Raw genomic sequence first — 21,343 nt, 5'->3', positions numbered from 1 at the left:
ATCAACCCAGGCAGACTCAGAATCACAAACATTAGTAACTGTCTGTAAGCACTCTTCTATACTCATCATCTGGTCAAGTAAGAAAAAAATAGATCCTAGGAATCCATTAAGACATGCAGACCCTTGGGGTCTCTGGGGACCGTGCCACTGAGACAAACACAGCATGTGTTGTGGATTAGCCCCAGTGGACAGATAAGCACCACAGTCTCTCACTCACTTCTCCTCCCACCCCCAGTGGGACAGGGGAATAGGAAAGGAAAAATAAACCCAAAGAAACTTGGCAGTCAAGATAAAACAGACAAAAAAACAAACAAGGAAATTTTTTAATAAGCAAAGGATAAATGGAAGGAGAGGGAAGAAAACAAAATGAAACAAGTGATGCCAAGGGCATCACTCACCACTTCCCACGGATAGACCAACGTCCAGACAGTTCCTAAGCAAAAGATGGCTAATCCTCCTAAAGCCCCCTCTTTCCCCTTTTATTGCTGAGCATGATGTCATATGGTACAGAATATATCTTTGGTTAGTTAAGATAACCTACCTGGTTGTGTCCCTTCCCAACATGCTGCACACACCTCAATCTATTCACTAGGGGAGCAGAGTGAGAAACAGGGAAAGCCTTGATGCTGTTCAAACACTGTTCAGTGAAAACTAGAACATCAATGTGTTATCAGTACTGTTTTTTCAAAAATCTAAAACACAGCAGCATGTGAGCTGCTATGAAGAAAATTAACATTATTGTAGCCAGGCCCAGTACATCATGGCAGATGGCAACACTATGCCAACCTCTTTGCATGCCCTAAAAATGTGAAAAGAGCCTCAAAACCTACAGGCTTGATCCTAAAGGGTGTACAGGCTGACACGATTCTAACATTTGTGGGGATTTTGCCTGAATCAGATTTCTGGGCCACAGCAAACAAAGCATCTTCATACTGATTCCAATGGGACTTCTCTATAAAGAAGTCTTTCATGGCATCACAGGATCACAGGGTAACTCAGGTGGGAAGAGACCTCAGGAGGCTTCCAGACCAATGTCCTGCTCAAAACAACATCAGCTCTTAGGTCAGACCAGGTTGCTCAGGGTTTACTCCAGCTGAGTGTTAGAAAATCCCCAACAATGGAAACTGTACAACCAAGAGGTTCGCAGACCCTCGGGTTCTTCTCCCCAGTGCTGAGTCCTGAGCCTGTATCCTTGCAAGGTATTCTGCATTCCCAGGGGGATGACTTTGCATTGGTCCTTATTGAATTTCATAAAGTTCCTGTTGGCCCATTCCTCCAGCCTTAGTAGGAGGAAGCCTGCAAGCACATCACCTGGGCCTCTCAATTTGCTGTTACCTGTGAACTTGATGAGAGTGCATTTCATCATCTCTTCCAGGTCACTCATAAAGATGTTTGACAGGACAGACCTCAGAATAGATCCTTGTAGTACTCCACTACACTAGGCAAAGTACAACCCATTAACCATTAACCTCGGAATATCTTTAATATCTTTATTGATGATCTGGACGAGGGCATCGAGTGCTCCCTCAGTAAGTCTGCAGGCGACACCAAGCTGGGCAGGAGCGTTCATCTGCCTGAAGACAGAAAGGCTCTGCAGGGGGGTGTGGACAGGCTGGGTTGATGTCCAAAGCCAATTCCATGAGGTTCAACAAGGCTCAGTGCCAGGCCCTGCACTCGGGCCACAGCAACCCCACGCCACCCTACAGGCCTGGGGCAGAGCGGCTGGGAAGCTGCCTGGAGGAAAAGGAGCTGGGGGTGTTGGTCAGCGGCCGGCTGCATATGAGCCAGCAGTGTGGCCAGGTGGCCAGGAAGGCCAAGAGCGCCCTGGCCTGTGTCAGAAATAGTGCGGCCAGCAGGGCTAGGGAATGATGGTCCCCCTGTGCTCGGCACTGCTGAGGCCGCACCTCGAGCAGCACGGTCAGTTTTGGGCCCCTCACTACAAGAAAAATACTGAGGTGCTGGAGCACGTCCAAAGATGAGCAGCGAAGCCGGTGAAGGTTCTGGAGCACAAGTCTGACGAGGAGCGGCTGAGGGAACTGGGGTGTTGAGCCTGGAGAAAAGGAGGCTGAGGGGAGACCTTAGCGCTCTCTGCAGCTGCCTGAGAGGAGGTTGTGGCGAGGTGCATGTCGGTCTCTTGTCCCACGTAACAAGCGCTAGGACAAGAGGAAAAGGCCCCAGGTTGCACCAGGGGACGTTTAGATTGATACTGGGGAAGATTTCTTCACCAAAAGGGTTGTCAAGCACTGGAAGAGGCTGCCCAGGGAAGTGGTGGAGGCACCATCCCTGGAGGTAGTTAAAAGACGCGCAGACGTGGCGCACCGCAGCATGGGTTATTGGTGGACTTGGCAGTGCTGGGTTTGCGGTTGGACTCGGTGATCTTAAAATCTTTTCCAATGTAAACAATTATATTACTCTATGAATCTGATGACATAACTGGTGTTTTGTTGGTTTGATTGTGCACCCAGCAACACTGTAGTGTCCTCTCTTGGATACACTGCAACTGGAAATACGGGCAGAAGAACCTGTCCAGGCCATGGCACATAGGCAACCTGCACGCCTCTATGTCCAAGGTTTTGCTGCAAGCTGTTGTGGCCATGTGTCGTGGTTTAACCCCAGCTGGCAACCAAGCACCTTGCTCACTTCCTGCCCCCAGTAGGATGGGAAGGGGGATCGGAAAGGAATGTAAAACTCAAGGGTTGAGATAAGAACAGTTTAATAGGTAAATTGAAAGCTGTGCAGGCAAGCAAAGCAAAGCAAGGGATTCATTCACCACTTCCCATGGGCAGACAGGTGTTCGGCCATCCTCAGGAGTGCAGGGCTCCATTGTGCGTAACGGTTACTCAGGAAGACAAATGCCATAATGCCAGACATCCCCTCCCCCTTCCTTCTTCTTCCCCCAGTTTATACACTGAGTACGGAATACTTCTATGGCTAGCTTGGGTCACCTGTCCTGGCTGTGTCCCCTCCCAATGTCCTGTGCCCCCCCCCGCCCTGGCAGGCCCAAAAAACCGGAAAGTCCTTGATTTAGTATAAACATCACTCAGCAACAACTAAAACCATCAGTGTCCTATCAACGCTGTTCTCACATCAGAGCCGAAACACAGCACTGCACTAACTACTAAGAAGAAAATTAACTCTATCCCAGCTGCAACCGGGACACCATGCAGGGCTGCATGACCCTGCCCTGTGCTGCAAGAAGAGAAGTGAAGCCCAGAAGAGCACTCCAGCTCCATTTCCCTGAAGCTCTCCCGGGTGGTAGGGCAAGAAGGGGCTTATTGGTTCATCAGGGGTTGCCCTGGAGTCCAGTTCTTGGAGTTAGCAGAAGTCAGAGGAAGGAAAATGTTTTTCAAGCAAGCTCCCCTGTGGGCCCTTTGCAGGCTATCCTCACCTGTCCCCAGAGCCTCTTGAGCAAGAGATGGCCACCTGCCAGCTCCTCACATCCTGACTCGCTTTTCCTGAGAACTCAGCAAGGCAGAGTTTCACAGACAGGAGGAAATCCCTAAGCAGCATGCAGCCCAGAGAGTGGAAAGTTTGGGGGTGGGGTGGGGTTGCGTTTGTGGTTTTTGTTGGTTGGTTTTGTTTTTTTTTTCACCCAACTTCCTTAGGAATGTATTTGACAGCTCACTGTCCCTGTCAGCACAGGATCCCAGTGGAAACCGAAGCTGGGAGGGCTCTTCCTGCCTGTGGGAGGCTTCCCAGGAGTGTGAGGGATTTTCTAATAACCACATTTTACTCCCTGTCCCTTGCTGCGTCCCACCAAAGGCCATGTGCAGTGGCAAACTGCAGACGGGTTTGCTGGTGGTTGGCTACTTCATCTACCTTCTCGTGGGTGCCGCCGTTTTCCAGGCGTTGGAGAGGACTGCTGAGAAGCAAGAGAAAATGGCAGCTGCCCAGATGAAGGAAGCTTTTCTGCAGAACTTCACCCACCTCACGGTGGCAGAGATGGAGCAGTTTATGAAGGTAAGTACCAGCCCTGTGGAAGCCTTTTTTCCCTCATGTTTCCTCATCAGAGCTGTTTCCTACTCAGCCTAGCTAAACAGACAACTGTCACTGCGTTCCTACTGCAGATGACTTTAGCAGACCCCAAGCCCACTCTCTGGTCTGAGCAGGCAGGCCACTCTGATAGTAAATACAGCTTGTGTAGCTTGACCAGATCTTATGTGTTAGATATTAACAGTCCCCATCCTGCAATGTCCTGACTCCTTGGGGTTTTGACTCCTCTTGATTTAGCTTTTGGTGGGGCTGTGCTCATCTACAATGGGCAGCATGGCAGGAAAAATGAGCCTGTCTGAAATGAACGGACATGGTTGTCACCTATAGAGTGTCACAGAAAGCAAAAGGAACAATACTCTGAAACAATTTGTTGGGCAAAATAATAAACCCAAATCACTACAAGGAGGGTGGCATAGTCAGGTGGGTTTTTACTTTTTTTAAACATTTTTTTTACTTTTTGAAGATGCTGCAGAAGTGAAACAGGTAGCCTGGCCATGGGAAAGGTGTTTCTGGTCATGGCACAGGAAGCTGAGAATGAGTATGCCTGTCCCTTTGTGTTCGGTATTTCCTAGCTCTATCTACTTCAATGCAGAAAAAAAGGGAGAGTGCAAATAGCCTTGCTGTAAACATTTCTGCATGGGAAACTAATTGAGCTCTTAATGGGCCAGTTCCCAGGACAAAGAAGGAGGTGAAGAACCAGTATTTCTAATAACACAACCAGCGATCCAAGCCCCCCGTTCACGTATGCATGCATCCTCTTCACCATGGATGTTTTTTTGTGGGTAGGGGAGGGAAAAAATAAAGAGGAACTTTTCAAGACTATGAAATTTTTGTGCAAGGGCTGTGGAATGGTTTCTGTTACCCTTGATTTTCTGGGACACCAGCAAAAAAGATAGTGAGGGAGGAAGCGCGGAGGAAGACTTTTCTGGTGCAGTTTATTCCATCTTGTGTCTTGCCTCTGGCAGGGCTCAGCCCTGGATTTTATCTAGGTTGTTTCTGTACAAGCTAGCCTGCCTTCCAGATATCCAGTCCAATGTTCTCTGTTTGCTAAAGGCAGGGAAAGCTGAGTACTGTTTGGTTTGGGTCTTTCATTATTGTATGTTTTCTTTTAACTTAAAAAAATATTAATAGCACTTAGCATTAAAACCAAGGAAGAAGGGAAGAGTCTGAAAATGCGTAACATGATAGATGATAGGGCTGGGGGGTCTTGGGAGAAACATCCAGTCAAACCTCCTATGGCAGGGCAGTTTCAACTCAACCCAAACCATCTCTGACAGATGTTCATCTAACTTCATATCAAAGGCCACATTGTAAATATGTGCGTATGTGTTCATGTGTGCAGTTTGGAGAAGAACATGTGTATCAGGTTGAATTCTGATTGTGGTCACACCAAGAGTAGTGCTTTGGAAATCAACGGACCTTCTCTGAATTTAAATCTGTGACACTAATCAGAACACAGCCTTAAAATGAAATTTTCTGTGTATGCCACATGTGCCCTGCTGTAACTCATTGATGCCCTTCTGGGAGGAAGCAGTCACTGCTCGATGGGCCTGCACACAGCTGGGTGATTAGATGCTGTATCCACCACTGCCACCTCAAGAGCAAACTCAAAACCAGCAACCAGCCACCCCACCACTTAAGCCAGTGGGCTGTCTTACTCTGCAAAGTCCTAGTCATCTGTAGGATATTTTTTTCCAAAGTACTTACCCTAAAAGAATGGAGGTCTTTGATCATGCTAAAAGAAACAAGTTCTCCTAACACCCACTAGAGCATTCAGCATAAACAGGGCAACAGACTAACCAAAACCACTGGCCGCCTGCTACGCAGCCTTGGAGGTGAAGGGGTGAATAGTGTCAGAGTGTTGCTGAGGACAGGTGAGTGGTGTTCACAGGAAAGGAGCAGTAGTTGGCTGAGTCTGTAGTATTCTTGCAGCAAGCACTTCAGCAGCCACGCTGGTACCAAACTTTGCTTTCCCTCCCAGAACCTGACTGAAGCCATTCAGAATGGAGTATACCCTGTTGGAAATGAATCACAGATTGAAGATAGCAACTGGGATTTCAGTAACTCCTTCTTCTTTGCAGGCACGGTTGTCTCTACAATAGGTAGGTCTAATGTGTGTGTGATGCTTATTATGTCAGGCTATGAGGATCCGAATGGATAATACTTTCAAGGGTAAAAACTCCAGCCCTTCATTATCACAGATGGTAAGCAGCAATGCACTTGGTCCTGAGACCTCACCACTACACAGCTCTTTGTGCATTATTTTGGCTTGTGAAATACTAGTAGCCTTTCACATTATTTCCCACTTGTTTCCTCTTTTTGAGCCATCTATTAAAATGTTCCCTATGATGCCAGTTGTGGGAGGGAGATCACTTTCCCGGTCTTTATTCTAGGGTCAAATAGGTTTTAAATGCTGTAAAGCATAAAAGAATGGTAGGAAAGAAATGAACTCTGCTGTCTCAATAACCTGTGCTGAGCTGTTAGTGCACATATTGAATTAGTAATATGCCAGGAGGAAAAGAAAGGGAAGGGGGCAAGGCAAATGCTGAGACTTTTACACTGCTGCTTCAAGCTGTTCTGAGCTTTCCACGGACTGCCTGCCTCTCCCTTTCTCTCAAATATGCATTCCAAAGAGTGCAGGCCTGCACATTTAAGCATAAAATCCACACTGTTGGCTTCTGCTTCACGCTTTCATGCAGGGAAAGTCAAATCTATGTTTTTGCAGAGTGAGGCTGAGGCCTCACTCCTACTACACCCTAGGCACAGCAGCTCCACCGATCTGTGTGTGGCATGTTACAAGGGCCTCAGTGGTGTCGCAGCATCACAGCAGATGTGTGTTATATGAAATCATGTGAAGACCTCCTGCAGTAGAAGAAGGAAAGGCTATTGACCCATCAGATCAATAACAAATGTTCCATGATTGGAACAACATTCACATATCGATAAAGCATCCCTAGTTTGCCAGCAGCCTGCTACTGGCCAGTCCATTCATTGCCACCACCTGTATTATTGTATTTTTTCACCATAGCATTTCTCTGCCAAACAAATCAGCTGCTTCCCTCAAATTAGTTTCGCTGGTGAGGCAGTGTTGTGGTTTAACCCCAGTCAGGGACTAAGCCCCACACAGCTGCTTGCTCCCTCCTGGTGGGATGGGGGAGAGAACTGGAAGAGTAAAAGTGAGAGAACTCATGGGTTGAGATAAAGCCAGATTAATAGGTAAAGCAAAATCCACACATGCAAGAAAAGCAGAACAAGGAATTAATTCACTGCTTCCCATCGGCAGGCAGGTGCTCAGCTATTTTCAGGACAGCAGGGCTCCATCACATGTAACGGTGACTTGGGAAGATGAACACCATCACTCTGAGCATCCCCCCCACATCCTTCTTTATCCCCAGCTTTATGTGCTGAGCATGACGCCATACGGTATGGAATATCCCTTTGGTCAGTCAGGGTCAGCTGTCCTGGCTGTGTCCCCTCCCAGCTTGTGCCCCCCAGCCTGCTCGCTGGTGGCGTGGGGTGAGAAGCAGAAGAGGCCTTGACTTTGTGTAAGCACTGCTCAGCAACAACTAAAACATCCCTGTATTACCAACACTGCTTCCAGCACAAATCTGAAGCATAGACCCATACTAGCTAGCGTGAAGAAAAGTAACTCTATCCCAGCCAAAACCAGCACAGGCAAATAGGCTGTTCCAGGAAAAATGCAACTTTGCCTGTTTCTCAGCACCTTCACTGCAGAGGTCTGTTGTGAAGGTACATCAGGTATTTCCACTCATCTTCCCCAGGTTTTGCTATGAAAATGGAATACTTCTGCAAGAAGGATCGCAAGACAGCACAAGCACTTGGGGGCCTAGCAGCCAATAAATCACTCTGTTGTTTTATTTGTCTTTTCCCCCAAAGAAAACATTGTTTTTTCCAATTAAATGGATTAAAAGTAATTGAGATGAACCCTGCTCAAGAAAGTGCCTTTTCTCAGGGTCACTGGTAGAGTAGGGACATACACAAAGTACAGGACTCTTGCACTTGCATAATTCATGGGGTCTAAGAGGAACAATGTCTTCAGTCCATTAAAGGACATGTTTGGACTTCTGCAGCCATTGTTCCACTACTTAGATAAATCCTCTTTTAGTAGGACTTTAAGACAAATATCTCTCTGGCATGAATAAATCAGCCACCAGTATGGTCTTGACTAATTAGTCTGTTCTAATGTGCACTGCACTGCCTCCAACACTGGAGCCAGTATGTGGTCAGAACAACTTACTGGCATTTAACCAGGGAGGTCACTAACACACAGGCAAAGCACAAGAAGCTAGAGATGGCTCTAAGTGATTCTGACATGGCAAACAGCCTGGGACTCCAGCCTTGATGTCTTCCAGGTCCCCAGACTTTTAGTTCCTGTCTTTCCATGTATTTCTCACAGGACAGTGCATGTTTTCCATAATTGCTTTTAGATTGTGCTATCACTCCCACTAAGGCTTGATTGGGAACACACAGTGCCCTCTGCATCACCCCAAACATACAGGGTGAGTCATTTCATCTGCTTACTGCCTTTTCCAGAGGAAAGAGTACATGTGAACTGAGAAGTGCTGACCACATCTTTCAGGGTCAAAGGCAGACCAGGTTGGGTTAGGTGTGAATGTGACTGTGGACCACTCCAGTTCTCTGGAATATCCCCTTTGACCCATCTTTTTTCATAGGTTATGGCACACTACGTCCTAAAACTGCTGGGGGCCAGATCTTCTGTGTCTTTTTTGCTCTGTTTGGAATCCCTCTGAATATTGTTTTTCTACACCGTGTCGGTAAGATGCTCTCACTGCTGTGTAAAAAGCTGGGCAAATTCCTGTACGAGAAAGGAATGAGAAAGGTAATTGGGTTTACTTACTCAGGCACAGTTATATGCTCGTTTCTAAGTTTTTTTCTCAAGATGTATGCTGGCATTATCCTCTATTGTATTTGTTCTCATGCTGTGTTAGACATTGTGCTAGGAGAGAGGAAGAGGTATTCTTCACGTGCAAAGCTAAACAGACCAGGCAACCATAGAGGAGATATTTGGAGAAAAAGATGCACTTTGTCTACTCATCTAAAGGGCAGCAATCCCCCTTCAGCAATCAATGGAGAGAGTGGGCACCTTATCCCACTTCTCTAGACACATCTCAGGAGCTAACATTCTAGGGAAGTGGCTGTCTCTCTTTGTAACCAGTAGAGAGATTAGCAAAAAGCAGATGAGCTGTAAAAAGCAGGTGAACTGTAGGGCTTTCGATGGATATTGACTCAATACCGAGTTTGTCACTTCCTTACTCATTATACAGTCCTTTAATCCCTCTCCTCCCCTGACTCTGACAGAAAGGAAACATCAGGTTGAAATTGTCCATTTGAGCCCAGTTGCTGAAAGGTTAGGAGGCACCTGTAAATGGTTAAAGACAGGATGTGTCTTGCCTGGTTCTGCCCCAGGTTCTCTGCAGCTCCTGCCCTTCTCTCACCACTACTGAGGAAGCGAAAACAGCTTTTCTGTGTCTCCTACTGTAATTCTTTTTCAGGACAAGGCATGAACACTACAGACAACCCTGTTCAAATTGCTAAATTTATCCCCATGTCTGGTGTACTTAAGAACATAAGGCTTGATGACATATAGACTTAAGCACATGCACAATGCACGAAGGCTTGAAAAATTATCCAAGTGTTGCCATTAATATCCAGACAATCTGGACTTATAAAATTATATACAGAAACAATATGCATGTCTGGCTAACAAATCTTAATATATAACAAGTTTTTTTCTGCAGTCAAGGCTTCTTCATGACTGCTGGGAAGTAGGATGGTTCAAAAGTTACCGTCCAGGCACTTCTTCATCAGGAGCTCATTTGTTAAAGGTCTTCTTGTAGTAAGGTATCCAGCGAGTAGGAGCCAAGTTGTAGCACTGACACAATGAGAAATCAAGTCAACAATCAAGACTCGTGGAGATCATACTGTCAGAAATGGTGTAAATATTTTGTTTAAAGCCTATATTCCCAGGCAATTTTGAATGTTCTTTAGGTACCACCTGAATACCTAAAAACTGAAAGTGAAGTCATCTGGTGAAAAGTGGAAATAGTCTGACTCCAGTAAAAGTTATTGGATAGGAATTCCTCCTATACTTGTGGTCATTGGAGGTTGATACAATCAGATAAAAGACTACATCTCCCAGGGCTACTGTGGACATGCAACACCCACAACGCATGGCTTCCCCCTGCTTCAGAGCAAGGCTAGGGTACTTTCAGAGGAAAAGCACTCAATACAAATCCTTCAGTGCCTATGGTCCTGTTAAGTATTCTTAGATAACTACTCATTTTGAATAGCAACCATTATATATGGCCTACTAGGGTGTCAAATCATGATTATAATTGAACTTGTTTCTTTTCCAGAAGAAGATAGAATTTCTGACCCTTTTGTTCTTCCTGGCAATGGGCATCCTGGTTTTTCTGTGCTTGCCATCACTCTTCTTCCAGATAACAGAGGGCTGGTCCTACAGTGAAGGAATTTACTTTGCATTTATCACCCTCAGCACCATTGGCTTTGGAGATTATGTAGTAGGTAAGGTTGATTTCAGAGAGAAGGCACAGCAAAGCATCAAGATTATGGCTGTAGTTACCACGGGTTGACTGTATGGTCCACCAATGTACTGCAGAGACAAATCTTCTGCCTGAGTCTTTGACTAGTCTTTGCCTGGTACAGCTCTGAGGGAAGTGCTCATTTCTCTGGGACTGCATGTGCTGGTGAAAGCACAAAACCGTCTAAATATAATGAAATGCTGTGCTTTGGGGTGCAAGAATCCAAGTATTTTGGGGAGGGAAGGGGGAGTGCGGAAGTGTGGAGAGAATTCAAGGAGCTTAGGAATTTGTGGGCCATCCAGTAGCTAAAGAGGGCCTACAAGAAAGCTGGAGAGGGACTTTTTACAAGGAAATGTAACGATAGGGCAAGGAGTAATGATTTTAAACTGAAAGAAGGTAGATTTAGATTAGATATTAGGAAGAAACCCTTTATTGTTAGGATGGTGGGACACTGGAATATGTTGCCCAGACCAGCTGTGGATGCCCCATCCCTGGGAGTGCTCAGGGCCAGGCTGGATGGGGCTTTGAGCAATGTGGGCTAGTGGAAGGTGCCCCTGCCCGTGGCAGGGGTTTGGAACTAGATGATCTTTAAGGTCCCTTCCAACCCATACCATTCTCTGATTCTATGATATACCAAAAAGGAACAGTTTGCAACAGTCATACAAAATAAGGCACATATCCCTGCTTTAGCTATCTAAAACATGTTTCAAAGTGTAAAGAAATAGTGATCATGTTTCAGAAGACATGTTTTTACACATCAGACTGAAAGGTGAAAATCCAGTCATGGGGAAGTGGAGAAATCTACTCTGTGAGAAGTGGGGCTTAAACATATGTATCACTGTGAAAATGGCCTTCATCGGTCTCCTATGCATCCCTGGAGGGTCTCTGTCTTCACAAACCAGAGCTTAGGATTTCCCCTGAAGACTAACTGTTTAAGCTAAACTCTAGCATGCTGGAATGCTTCCCAAAACACTTCTGGGGATCTGCTGACCAAAATAGACTCTTCATGGAATAAGCTTCCAGAGCAACTCCAAAATGATCACCAGGAGCTGAATCAGTGCCCACAGAAGAAGCAATAAAACACCTGGACTCTACAGAAAATCAAAGATTTCTCTACAACCTGTCCTGCTAGCATCTTGCCAGCCTGAACTTGTCTTCAGTGGGTATACGAGAAAAAAAAAAACACACCTCTGAAGCGAATACTTGAACACCAGTGCTGTCCCTATAGAAAATCTAGAAGCCTCACCTTCCTCTCTGATGGAGAGTCACCCACCACACAACAAACCCTAGGCTTTCAAGCCTTGCAGAGATGCAGGGGAGGCTTTGGAGACTGGCTGGCAGCCTTGCTGTGTGTTCAAAAGATTGCTTACAGCAGGCTGAGAACTTTGGCAGAGGGAGCCCACAAGCTTTCCCTGACCTTACTTATCTTAGTGTCTGCTAAAGAGGGTGGGTAGTGCTTTGATGATCCAGTTGACTCTCTGTAGGACTGCTAGCCCTCACCTGTGTGATACACCTCAGACTTGAGTGACATGGAACACGGGAAGCTGGAGGGTGGCTGGTGCCATGCAGGAGAAAAAAAATGAACGTCAAACTGACACGCTCTTTTCCCTTGTCCAAATTACAAATGTTTTTTACAATAATGACAGCAAGTCACAGTCTGGAAACTACTACCTTCATAGCACTTTCCTCCTCTGCAGCCATATTTTATAAATACAGTCAAAAAATAACAATTAGATGGGCCTCCTGGCTCTGTGATTTTGTCTTCATTAGGATGACTTAACTGGAGCTGAAATACTTTTCCCTGCAGTATTTATCCTAATTGGCCTTAAACAGTGATAAAATGGTGATGTTTAATGCCTCACACCTTCACAATGAAACAAGCAGAATCAATGACTGCTCTGAGTATTATGCATTTAGAATTAATTACAGATGACAAACGGATTTACCCTGGCCAAGTGGAACAGAACAGGTTTGAGTTTATATGCATTTTAATAATTCAGAACTGGTTTGTAGGTGTTGTACTTCAAGGAAAGATAAAACCTGTTTGGGGTAGGGAGATATCCTAGGAAGACGGCATAGTCTGGATTTAACTGTTTATAATACATTGCACCAGGAGAGATTCAGATCGGATATTAGGAAAAATTTCTTCATCAAAAGAGTTATCAAGCACTGGAACAGGCTGCCCAGGGAAGTGGTTGAGTCACCATCCCTGGAGGCATTTAAAAAACATGTAGATGTGGTACTTAGGGATGTGGTTTAGTGGTGAACTCAACAGTCCTGGGTTAATGCTTGGACTCAATCATCTTTAAAGATCTTTTCCAACTTATGATTCTATAATTTTGTATAGGCGATACCTCTAGGGTGAAACTCCCTTTGGGTTGTAAACTGAATTTATGCCCTGCTGAAGTTCAGTTTTGAGTTAACATTACAAAAATATTACTAGTTGCTTTGCTAACCCCACATCATGAACTTCAGATAAGAGCACAACAGGAGACGCTTCTGTGCAAGGCTGGCATCCTCTCCGCCAACTCAGCCCCCAGCTGCAGCAGAAGAAACATCTGTTGATCTAGCCAAACCAGCCCACACCTGCTCATTTCCAGAGCTCTTGCAAGATGAAGTACAAAAATTCTGCACATTGATCTATGCAGTACAGAGCACTGCAGGACCTGAAAATAGTTGTCAGTTGAGAGTTGCTCCTTCTGGGCAGCTTCACAATGGGAAATGATTCAGGAGGGTTGTGATGATGTCCCTGTTCATGCACATTGCTGTGTTACCTACTACGTGGAGTCACCCCTGACAGCAACTTATAGCATTCAATAAGCAATATCACCAAGTTTTCCTGCAAATGTCAGGGCCATATCAGCTGTATCATGATAATAACATTGTGTGGGGCTAAGTGGAGGAGGAGCAAATGTTCTCTGTGTGTTGGTGGTGAATCACTGATGTCTGAAGAAACAAACAAAATGACCCATGCAGAAAAGCAAGTGTGCGATACTGGCTGAATGCTAAGAGGTTTGGACTGCATGAAATAAGCTTCAGTCCACAGTTTTCCAACACAGAAGGTTGTGTTCTTGGCACATGTCAGTGAGCTCTCATCAGTCACCTAATTTTTTGATGGAGGAAGCTCCTGAAGTTGTTTGAAAGGGAAATAGGAATTGCAACTACTCTCTGTGTGATCAAGGGTACCTATAATTTAAATCAAATATTTATTAAGTTATAATCACACTTTATACAAATGCACAAAATTACAATAACCTAGGTAATTGTCACATGGTTATGGTGGCCCATCGTGCTCTGCTTTTTGTGCTTTGGGAGTTTGGGAATATTTTCAAGATAATACAGTTTTATACTACTTCCCACATCATTACGTTAACCTGTAGATGCAGAGGTTGAACTGGGATTGATATGCTACAAGTGGGGAAAAAAACATCCTGCACTGCTGCTAATTCTCCTCAATCTTAGTATATCTTTTTGACAGGCCAGCATGTTTGTGCTAGCATATATCAGTTTGTTGCAACAAGAGGCTCTCCCAGCCTTAAACTAATGCTGGGGAGGTGAGAGACTCTACTGCAATGAAAGAGTCACCTGAAAGTACTCAACATAAAGTACATTGATGAATCCATTAGGCTGGCCCACTTCACACAGGCAAAGCAATTTTGAGTTGTTAATATTCTTCTTTCTCTCCCCTTATCTGCAGGTAAACAGCCTGGCAGGAATTACTTTTCCTACTACCGATCACTGGTGGCAATTTGGATTCTTTTTGGCCTTGCCTGGATTGCTCTCCTATTTAATTTATTGACAACAGTACTAGAAGATACAGAAAAAATAATTGTCAAGGATCTCCACCAAATTGGAAAGGTGAGTAAGGACAGTGTAGCAAACCAACAAAGAAGATGCTGGCCTGCTCAATTTATTCTAGAAGAAGAATTACTGCCACCACGTGCTGGAGAGGATGCACAGAAAATTGAGTCATTGGCAGCAGATTCTGAACACACAAAAAATGAAAAAAATGTTTTTTCTCATAGCAAAACTTTTTCCATAACATATGAGAATTGAATTCTTCATTAGAGAGTTGCTAGTTAGTTATTCTGAAGAAATTCCCATGGAAGTAAATTCTCCTACCTTTTGCTGACACATGACCTTTCAGAACTCTAACGGTAAGGTATTTGCTTCTCAATTTGCAGCTCGGTTGTATGAACAACCTGGGAAGTGGACTTGTTTTACAAGGTGTTTTTATGGTGCTTCCACAAAAATGCAGAGAAGGGGTGAGAAAGAGCTTGCTCTATTCTATTTGGGTTTTTCTGCTTGCAAGGAATCATGTCTCTTCCAGGAACTGACATGCACAAGCTTTTCTGAGGCATTGCACAGCACCTTTGGAAAAAGAAATAAGGGTATATAACTTAATAGATGCCTAATTTGAGCCATCATATTGGACAAGCTGTTACAATCTGAAAGACGTGTTTAAAGGACAAGACCTGAGCTCAGTTCAGAGGCACTAGAAGCATCTAATGGACAGAGCTAGAAAAAGGTTATCATGTTGGAAATTGTTAATTCTACGTCATCCCGTTTCATACTAAGATGAATAAAGGCAATTTCACATTTCATCCCTGTGGCTTTCAAAAACCTTTCTGATTGTGTTTACAAAGAATATATAAACCCATGTAATATAATAATTTTATTCTAAAAGCATTTTCTAAGAACAGATGCTCATTAGAATGGAGTCATCAGTGCATTGGAGCCTTGCTGCTATGTTTGTATTCCATAGGAGCTCTAAAGTCGTTTAAAATTACACTATTGTGCTGCGCTAAGGTAGCTTTCCCAGTGCAAGTGCTGTCTAAACAGTACAGCCTTACCTTCAACCAGGTGAAAAAAGGATGTCGGATCTGGGCACAGTGGTTCAGATGGCATGCAGGCCATCCTTGGGTGAAGACCCCAGTCTTTAAAGGCTCAATCTATGCATCAGGTGCCCAGTGAGAGTCACAAGTGCAGGAAAATCCTACTCTGAAGTGCTGGCAAAGCAGCTGTGCTAGACACATAGGAGTGAAAAGTCCTATAGGTGTATATGGTTACACGAAAATCAGTCTAGTCCGTTTTACTGTCTCTGACCATGCCTACTAACATATGCCTCCAATAGCTTAAGAACGAGGCAGCTCTGCCATGCTCCTGCACTAGGGTCCAATCCCTCTTCCCGTATTTGGTGGCTCAAAGCCTGCCTAAACAAGAGGTGGGGTCTCCGTAATTCAAAGTCCATGAACTTGACCAAATACTGAACTTAAACCAGCACCCACAGTATCCACCCGAGGCAGTCCATAGATTTAGTACATGAAGTGCCTCCCTTTGATGGTGCTGAAGATGTCGCTTGACAGGTTTTTGTGATACCCTCAAGTGCCTGTTTTGTCAGACAGTAAATAATTGTTCTTGGGTCACCCTCTGGGTGTTAGTTACAGCAAGACCAGCCCTTACCAGAGATATTCCTATGTGAAAGGGAGAATAATTTACAGCTGTAAAGCAATTTTAGGCCATAAAGATGCAATCAGCCTTGAAGTTGAATTCGTAATTATTTCAGTCAAACAAACCCATGCTTCTTGCCAGAACAACTCTCCTGGTTCAGGACCTGGCATGTAGACCTGATCAAATATGTTTTTCTTTCCCTCCCCAAATTATTTTCCACTATTGCCCACAAGGTTGACTTTTCTCCTAATGTGTTTCACTGTCAGTAAACCTTTCTGAGGCAGCAGGAACAAAAATAGACCAAAACAGGGGTAAGGTGGCAGGGATATCATAGGACACAGTGGTCTTTGTGCAAGCCATGACCCCTTCTCTATCACAAGGCGACATCATAGCCAGGCAGATAAAGCAGCTGGATGCTCCTGGGCTGGGATCTCTTCACGTGCCCGTTTTCCCCTCTCACCAAACATTGACTCACATTATTATTTTCCAGGCACCATTTTACCTCTTCTGTCTTTCCCAGCCCTTCTGACAAGGACTATTAATCCCATCACCAATCCAATGGAGGTACTGTCAGGGCTGGTTTAGGGAGAGGTGGTCCTGCCTTGGGGTGCATTGGCCATTTTGCACATCCTTTTGTAATCCCTTCCAGGCTGGTTCCTGGCCTTTGATCCACACAGCCCAAAGATGGCAGGCAGGACCTCCTGGCCAGCACAACACGTGTTTGTTTGCTGTCTGGGGAGAAATGAGCCTCCAAGAAACACCCTGAAGTCAACACACCTCTGAAGAGTTTTCTTCAACTTGTTCCTACTGTTGCACTTGGTCCCTGCTGCGACAAATAACACAACCCAGCCCTGAAACAAGCTGGTAACATCCCATTGCAACAAAGACCAATCAAGCATGCTTGCTTGTTTAGACATTTCAGATAGGGCAAGAGAGATGGTTCAGGGACACTGACTGTAAACAGCAGGCACAGAGCCAGGTCGTAGCTCTTTGAGCAGAATAGGACAAGTTTTCTGCCCTTCACACTAGTGGGTGTTTAACAATGAGCCATGAAAACCAAATGCTTCCCATTTCCAAGTTAGTCTGCCCTGTACAACTACTGTCATAGGATGCAGGCAGTTCACCTTTTAACTCATCCCCTCGTGTCATGTTCCCCAGGTGAGGATGTGCCCCTCCAGGCAAGAGGGACTAAACTCCCAGGGCCAGGGCACATTGGAAATATGAGCCAGAAACTGCCACCATGAGGCTGTCCTCCTTCAGGCACCAAGAACTGAGGTGTCCCTTCAGCTGTAGAAGCTAGCCTAGGAACAGATCTACAAGCATAAACCCCATGAAAGCTCTTAGGAGAAATTAAGATATCTGCTCTAAGAAAGAAGACTAGTTATTCATAAAGCCTCATACCCACAAGGAGGCCTTTTGCAGAAGGTCTCAGCTTTGCTGCTCATGCCCTCTCGTGGCTGTGTACAACAGACACCCTCCCCTTGCATTTCTGCAGAGTTCAGGCAGTTTTACTCTGCCTCCTACTCTGCAGTTCAGCTGATGCAGCTGGTACAGCCCTGGCCACCGCAAGTCACAGGGCAGCAGCTTTGTCAGTGCAAACCTTTGTCACAGGAAGACATCCTGTAATTTTATGCAGTTCATATGAGCTCGCTAAGGGCTAAAACATGCCGCATTCTCAAGAAAGAGATGGGGATGGATCCCAAACTGGTCCAGCCAGGGATCCTGTCTTGTACCCATGCTGGAACACCTTTGTGCAGGTTGGCTGGGGTTACAACAGCTGTCTGTCAGCAAATCATCATGCGAAGGACCCTCGCTGTCAGCTCACACTGATGACTGGGTACGCGCCTATCACGTGCCCCATGCACCAGCTTTCCCAGCATAACATCTGCCATAAGATGGAGACACACATTCACACCCTTTGTCCCACAGGGAAAGGGCTTGGTACAGAGAAAATCTGCAAAACGGCAGGTTTGCGTGCACGCTTTGGGGTCAGATGAGCTGGGCCACTCTGCAGCAGCCTCAAGAGCAGACAACGCCTCATGTGGCAGAAGGGGTGGAGATAGAAGCTGCAGGTACACAGAAGAAAGAACCAGCACCAAAGGGTGTGTGGTCCTCTCCACTGGGAAAGGCAAGGGGAAAGCCCAGGAGAGCTGCAAGCCAGGGTGCAAAAGGAACTTTCGTTTTGGCTGCAATATTTTTCCTCATGCTTACGCTGAACAATAAAACTGTCTCCAGAAGGGCTTAGGCACAGCAACAAGTGTCTCCAGGGCTGGAGCAAGCAGCCTTTTCCAGCGTTATCACCTGAGCACCACAGAACCACAGCAGATCTTGTCCTTGCATCACCCCTGAAAGGTGGAGCTGCTGCTTTCTGTGCAGATAGTAGGGGCCCCAGGGAAAATAAGTGTATCACCTGAGCTCATGCATGAGACCTTTGGCAAACACCTGGTCTGGTGCTGTCTCAAACAGGACCAGGTGTCCTGGTATTGCTTACCAAGGAACTAGACCCAGCTAGTGGTTCTGTAGTTGCTGAGGTTAAGAAAGATATTCTTGAATTGAGAGCGAAGTTAGAACAGAGCTTCTTCTCCATAGATGGAGAATTAAAATGGTCCCAGAACTTTTAATTCATGAGTGTAAGCCAGGATCCAGCTCTTCTTCTGCATGTTCACCTTGCCCAAGGGACAGAAACCAGGAACATAATGCATTTTGAAATCCCTGTTCTGCCAAGCAGCGAGGCAGCAGCAGTCCTCTGGAGACCAGAGAGAGGGGTTCTCCGTCGGCAGATCTGCGCAGTCTGAGGACTTTTCTGGGAGCTGTTCAAAAGCTCTTGCTGTGACCCAGCCCCACTGCACCGCTCAGGGAAATCCAATTTTCACGGAACAGCCTCCTGTGCAACTGCCAGCTCTCCCACTGCAGCTTGTTTTCATATGGGAAACATTTCCAAGGCAAGCCAAATACTTTCCCATACATTAAAACAGTTGCTGAAAAACTCCAGGAATACGATCATGAAATATATTATCTTGGATTAAATGGCAGCAGCATGTTCCCACATTCAGTCTGAGCTGCTCTCCATACATCACCCACATCTTTGCTGCCAGCTAGCAAACAGCATGCATTTCTGCACTTGAACCCAAGGGAATGCCATGAGGAATTATCTTTCCCTCAGAAAGAAGCTTTTCAGAAATTCAATTCCTTTCAGAGACAAGAGGAGAAGCTGCACTTTGACCTGTCTTTGATTAGTATATGGGATTGTTTAGGGATCTTTTGAGGTCTCCTTCAATTAGTAGCCGGTTCATTTGGAGAGATTAGGGTTTTTTTCTGGAAGCAGAGACACTACTCAAAGCAGTGGAACAGCTTGGCTAATGTAACGTCATGTACCCAGTGGGGTATCTTTTTTACAGAAATTACTAAACAGGGGCCACACACATGCTATTTTCCACTCTGTCACACTTAGACACGTGCTTTCTCACCTGACTCATGACCAAAAGGTGCTGGATCCAGCTCAGAACTGGTTTAACAAACATAACTAATCACTTTCCAAAGGCCTATTCTCCATCCCTCATGATTGCACCCGAAGAAATAAAAAAATCAGATGTAGGTGTCAGCCAAGTTGCCTTGTACCATTCCAGCAGGATTCAAAGGGGTCTTGATGATTTCCTGTGAAGTTTTATACCAGCTTTCACACTGCAAGGGAAAGGGATCCCTGGGATCCCCGGCACGTGTGGCTGAGGACTGGCCTGGGGCAGCATTGCTAGTTTCATGCTAACAAATATTTAGGCTAAAAAGTTAGGGGAAAGCAAAAATGCTGCCCTCTAGAGAACCATGTCCATGCTCTTCCATCCTTGCAGCTGGCCTCACCTCCACATCAGATCATGGACACAAACAGCTCCAAATCTGCTTAGAAATTTCAGCATTTTCTGTCATGAGGAGTTCTGGGCTTGATTAAGTTAATTCTCTACCAGTGGTTTGGAAAGGCTTATTCTGCTGAGTTAAAGTTAGGATATTTACTGAATCCATTTAATTACTGGTTCAACATGATTGAGGAGAAATGTCTCCTGAATAACGACTTTCCAAATTTCTTTCAATTATTCTCACACATGTGGTTGGAAACCATAGCTGTACTTTTGTGGTGAGATGCCGAAGCATGAAATAATACATCCCCATAAAGACAGATATACTGATAAGCAGAACAATAATAAGCACATATCATTGAAAAATTAAGGCAGGTACAACTTACAATTTAAGTTAATGGCTTCCTTGACGAGCCAGAAAGATGCTTATATTCTCAAAGAACAAATGTGGCTTGAGGCGAATCCAGCTTCTCAAAGTAAAGGATCATAGCAAAGCATAGAGAAAATCATGCATCAAGACCAGAAAAGAGCATAAGTTAGATTTTTTGCTGCAAATTCCCCGGAAGTCACAGATGACTAAGTGCTTCAAAAACAAGGTGAAGGTCTTAAATTTAAAATGGCTTTAGACATTTACTAGAAACCAAGGGTGAAACCCAAGCAGAGATCTGTCTATTCTCAACTTCAAGAGTCCAGCCATTTATCTTAAAATATAACACACCCTTGCTCAGAATAAGAAAGAGTCAAGAAGGTTAGTATAGGTACCTTTCAATTGTTAGACACCAGTTCTCCCTATTAAAGTAGTCTGCCTCTTCCTAAAACGTGCATAAGCTATTCAGCATCTCTATTGTGCAAGTCTGTTGGAACAGAAATGCTGGGCTCAGGGCATGTATATTACCCAAAATTAGATATAAATCAATTAGAGATTAAGCATCTTTGCAGAACCTTGGCCAGTTTCCCAATTGTCAGCATAAAATTCCAATAGATAAAAGTTTGTAATGGGATTTTTTTCCCCCTTTCTTCCTTTCCTTCCTTATTTCTTTCTTCCTTACAGCCCTCAAGCTGGTAATGGGATGAAGAATGGATACAGCAGAGCTCACTATAGCCCCAGAAAAGCTTGGGCAACTCCTAGAGAAACACAGCCCAGCAGTAAGGTCTACAAAATGCTTAGAAGTTGAGTGCAATAGCAGCAGAAGTAGCACAATTGGGTGATGCCAAATGGCCAAAAGTTGCCAAGAGAAAACAAAAAAGAGGAATTCCCAACTGTGGCTGGAAAAGTCCATTCCTTGCTTGCTGGAGGTCTCTGAGCAAAAGCTTGAATGCAAGCTGCCCAGGCCCTTTGCTGAAACATGGCTCATTTGTAGGGCTGGGTGGTTTGGTAACACTTCCAGTCATCACCCTGCAGCCCTCTGTGGGGACTCAGCCTCCCTTAGCAAACCAGCCAGTAAAGGTGGAAAACTGTCACAACTC

The 21,343-nt window shown here is 45.1% G+C and overlaps 2 protein-coding genes across 7 annotated transcripts in view; one reads left to right on the top strand and one right to left on the bottom strand.

Annotated features, from left to right (window-relative positions):
• The window catches only part of DAAM1 (dishevelled associated activator of morphogenesis 1), a 146,927-nt gene extending 126,587 nt beyond the window's left edge, over nucleotides 1-20,340 (bottom strand). For all 5 annotated transcript variants that reach the window (XM_080394478.1, XM_080394476.1, XM_080394481.1 and 2 more), the window contains exon 1: nucleotides 20,263-20,340. The gene's annotated coding sequence lies outside the window, so the exon portion shown is untranslated. The remainder of the gene's footprint in view (nucleotides 1-20,262) is intronic.
• Nucleotides 2,906-20,271, top strand: LOC308066782 (potassium channel, subfamily K, member 16-like). 2 transcript variants are annotated; one of them, XM_080394519.1, is made up of 6 exons: nucleotides 2,906-3,960; nucleotides 5,975-6,095; nucleotides 8,688-8,854; nucleotides 10,392-10,560; nucleotides 14,275-14,435; nucleotides 14,762-20,271. In XM_080394519.1, the coding sequence occupies exons 1-6, from the start codon at nucleotides 3,766-3,768 to the stop codon at nucleotides 14,912-14,914; spliced, it is 966 nt and encodes a 321-aa protein (XP_080250645.1). In that variant the 5' UTR covers nucleotides 2,906-3,765; the 3' UTR covers nucleotides 14,915-20,271. The 2 variants fall into 2 exon arrangements, with proteins under 2 accessions (XP_080250645.1, XP_080250644.1); XM_080394518.1 differs by having other exon boundaries at nucleotides 14,275-14,853.
• Nucleotides 20,341-21,343: the final 1,003 nt, after the last annotated feature.

The sequence above is a fragment of the Falco punctatus genome, assembly GCF_963210335.1.
Source record: "Falco punctatus genome assembly, chromosome: 7".
Taxonomy (NCBI): domain Eukaryota; kingdom Metazoa; phylum Chordata; class Aves; order Falconiformes; family Falconidae; genus Falco; species Falco punctatus.
Note: the sequence above shows the minus strand (reverse complement) of the source record. Positions and strands in the feature narration are given on the sequence as shown.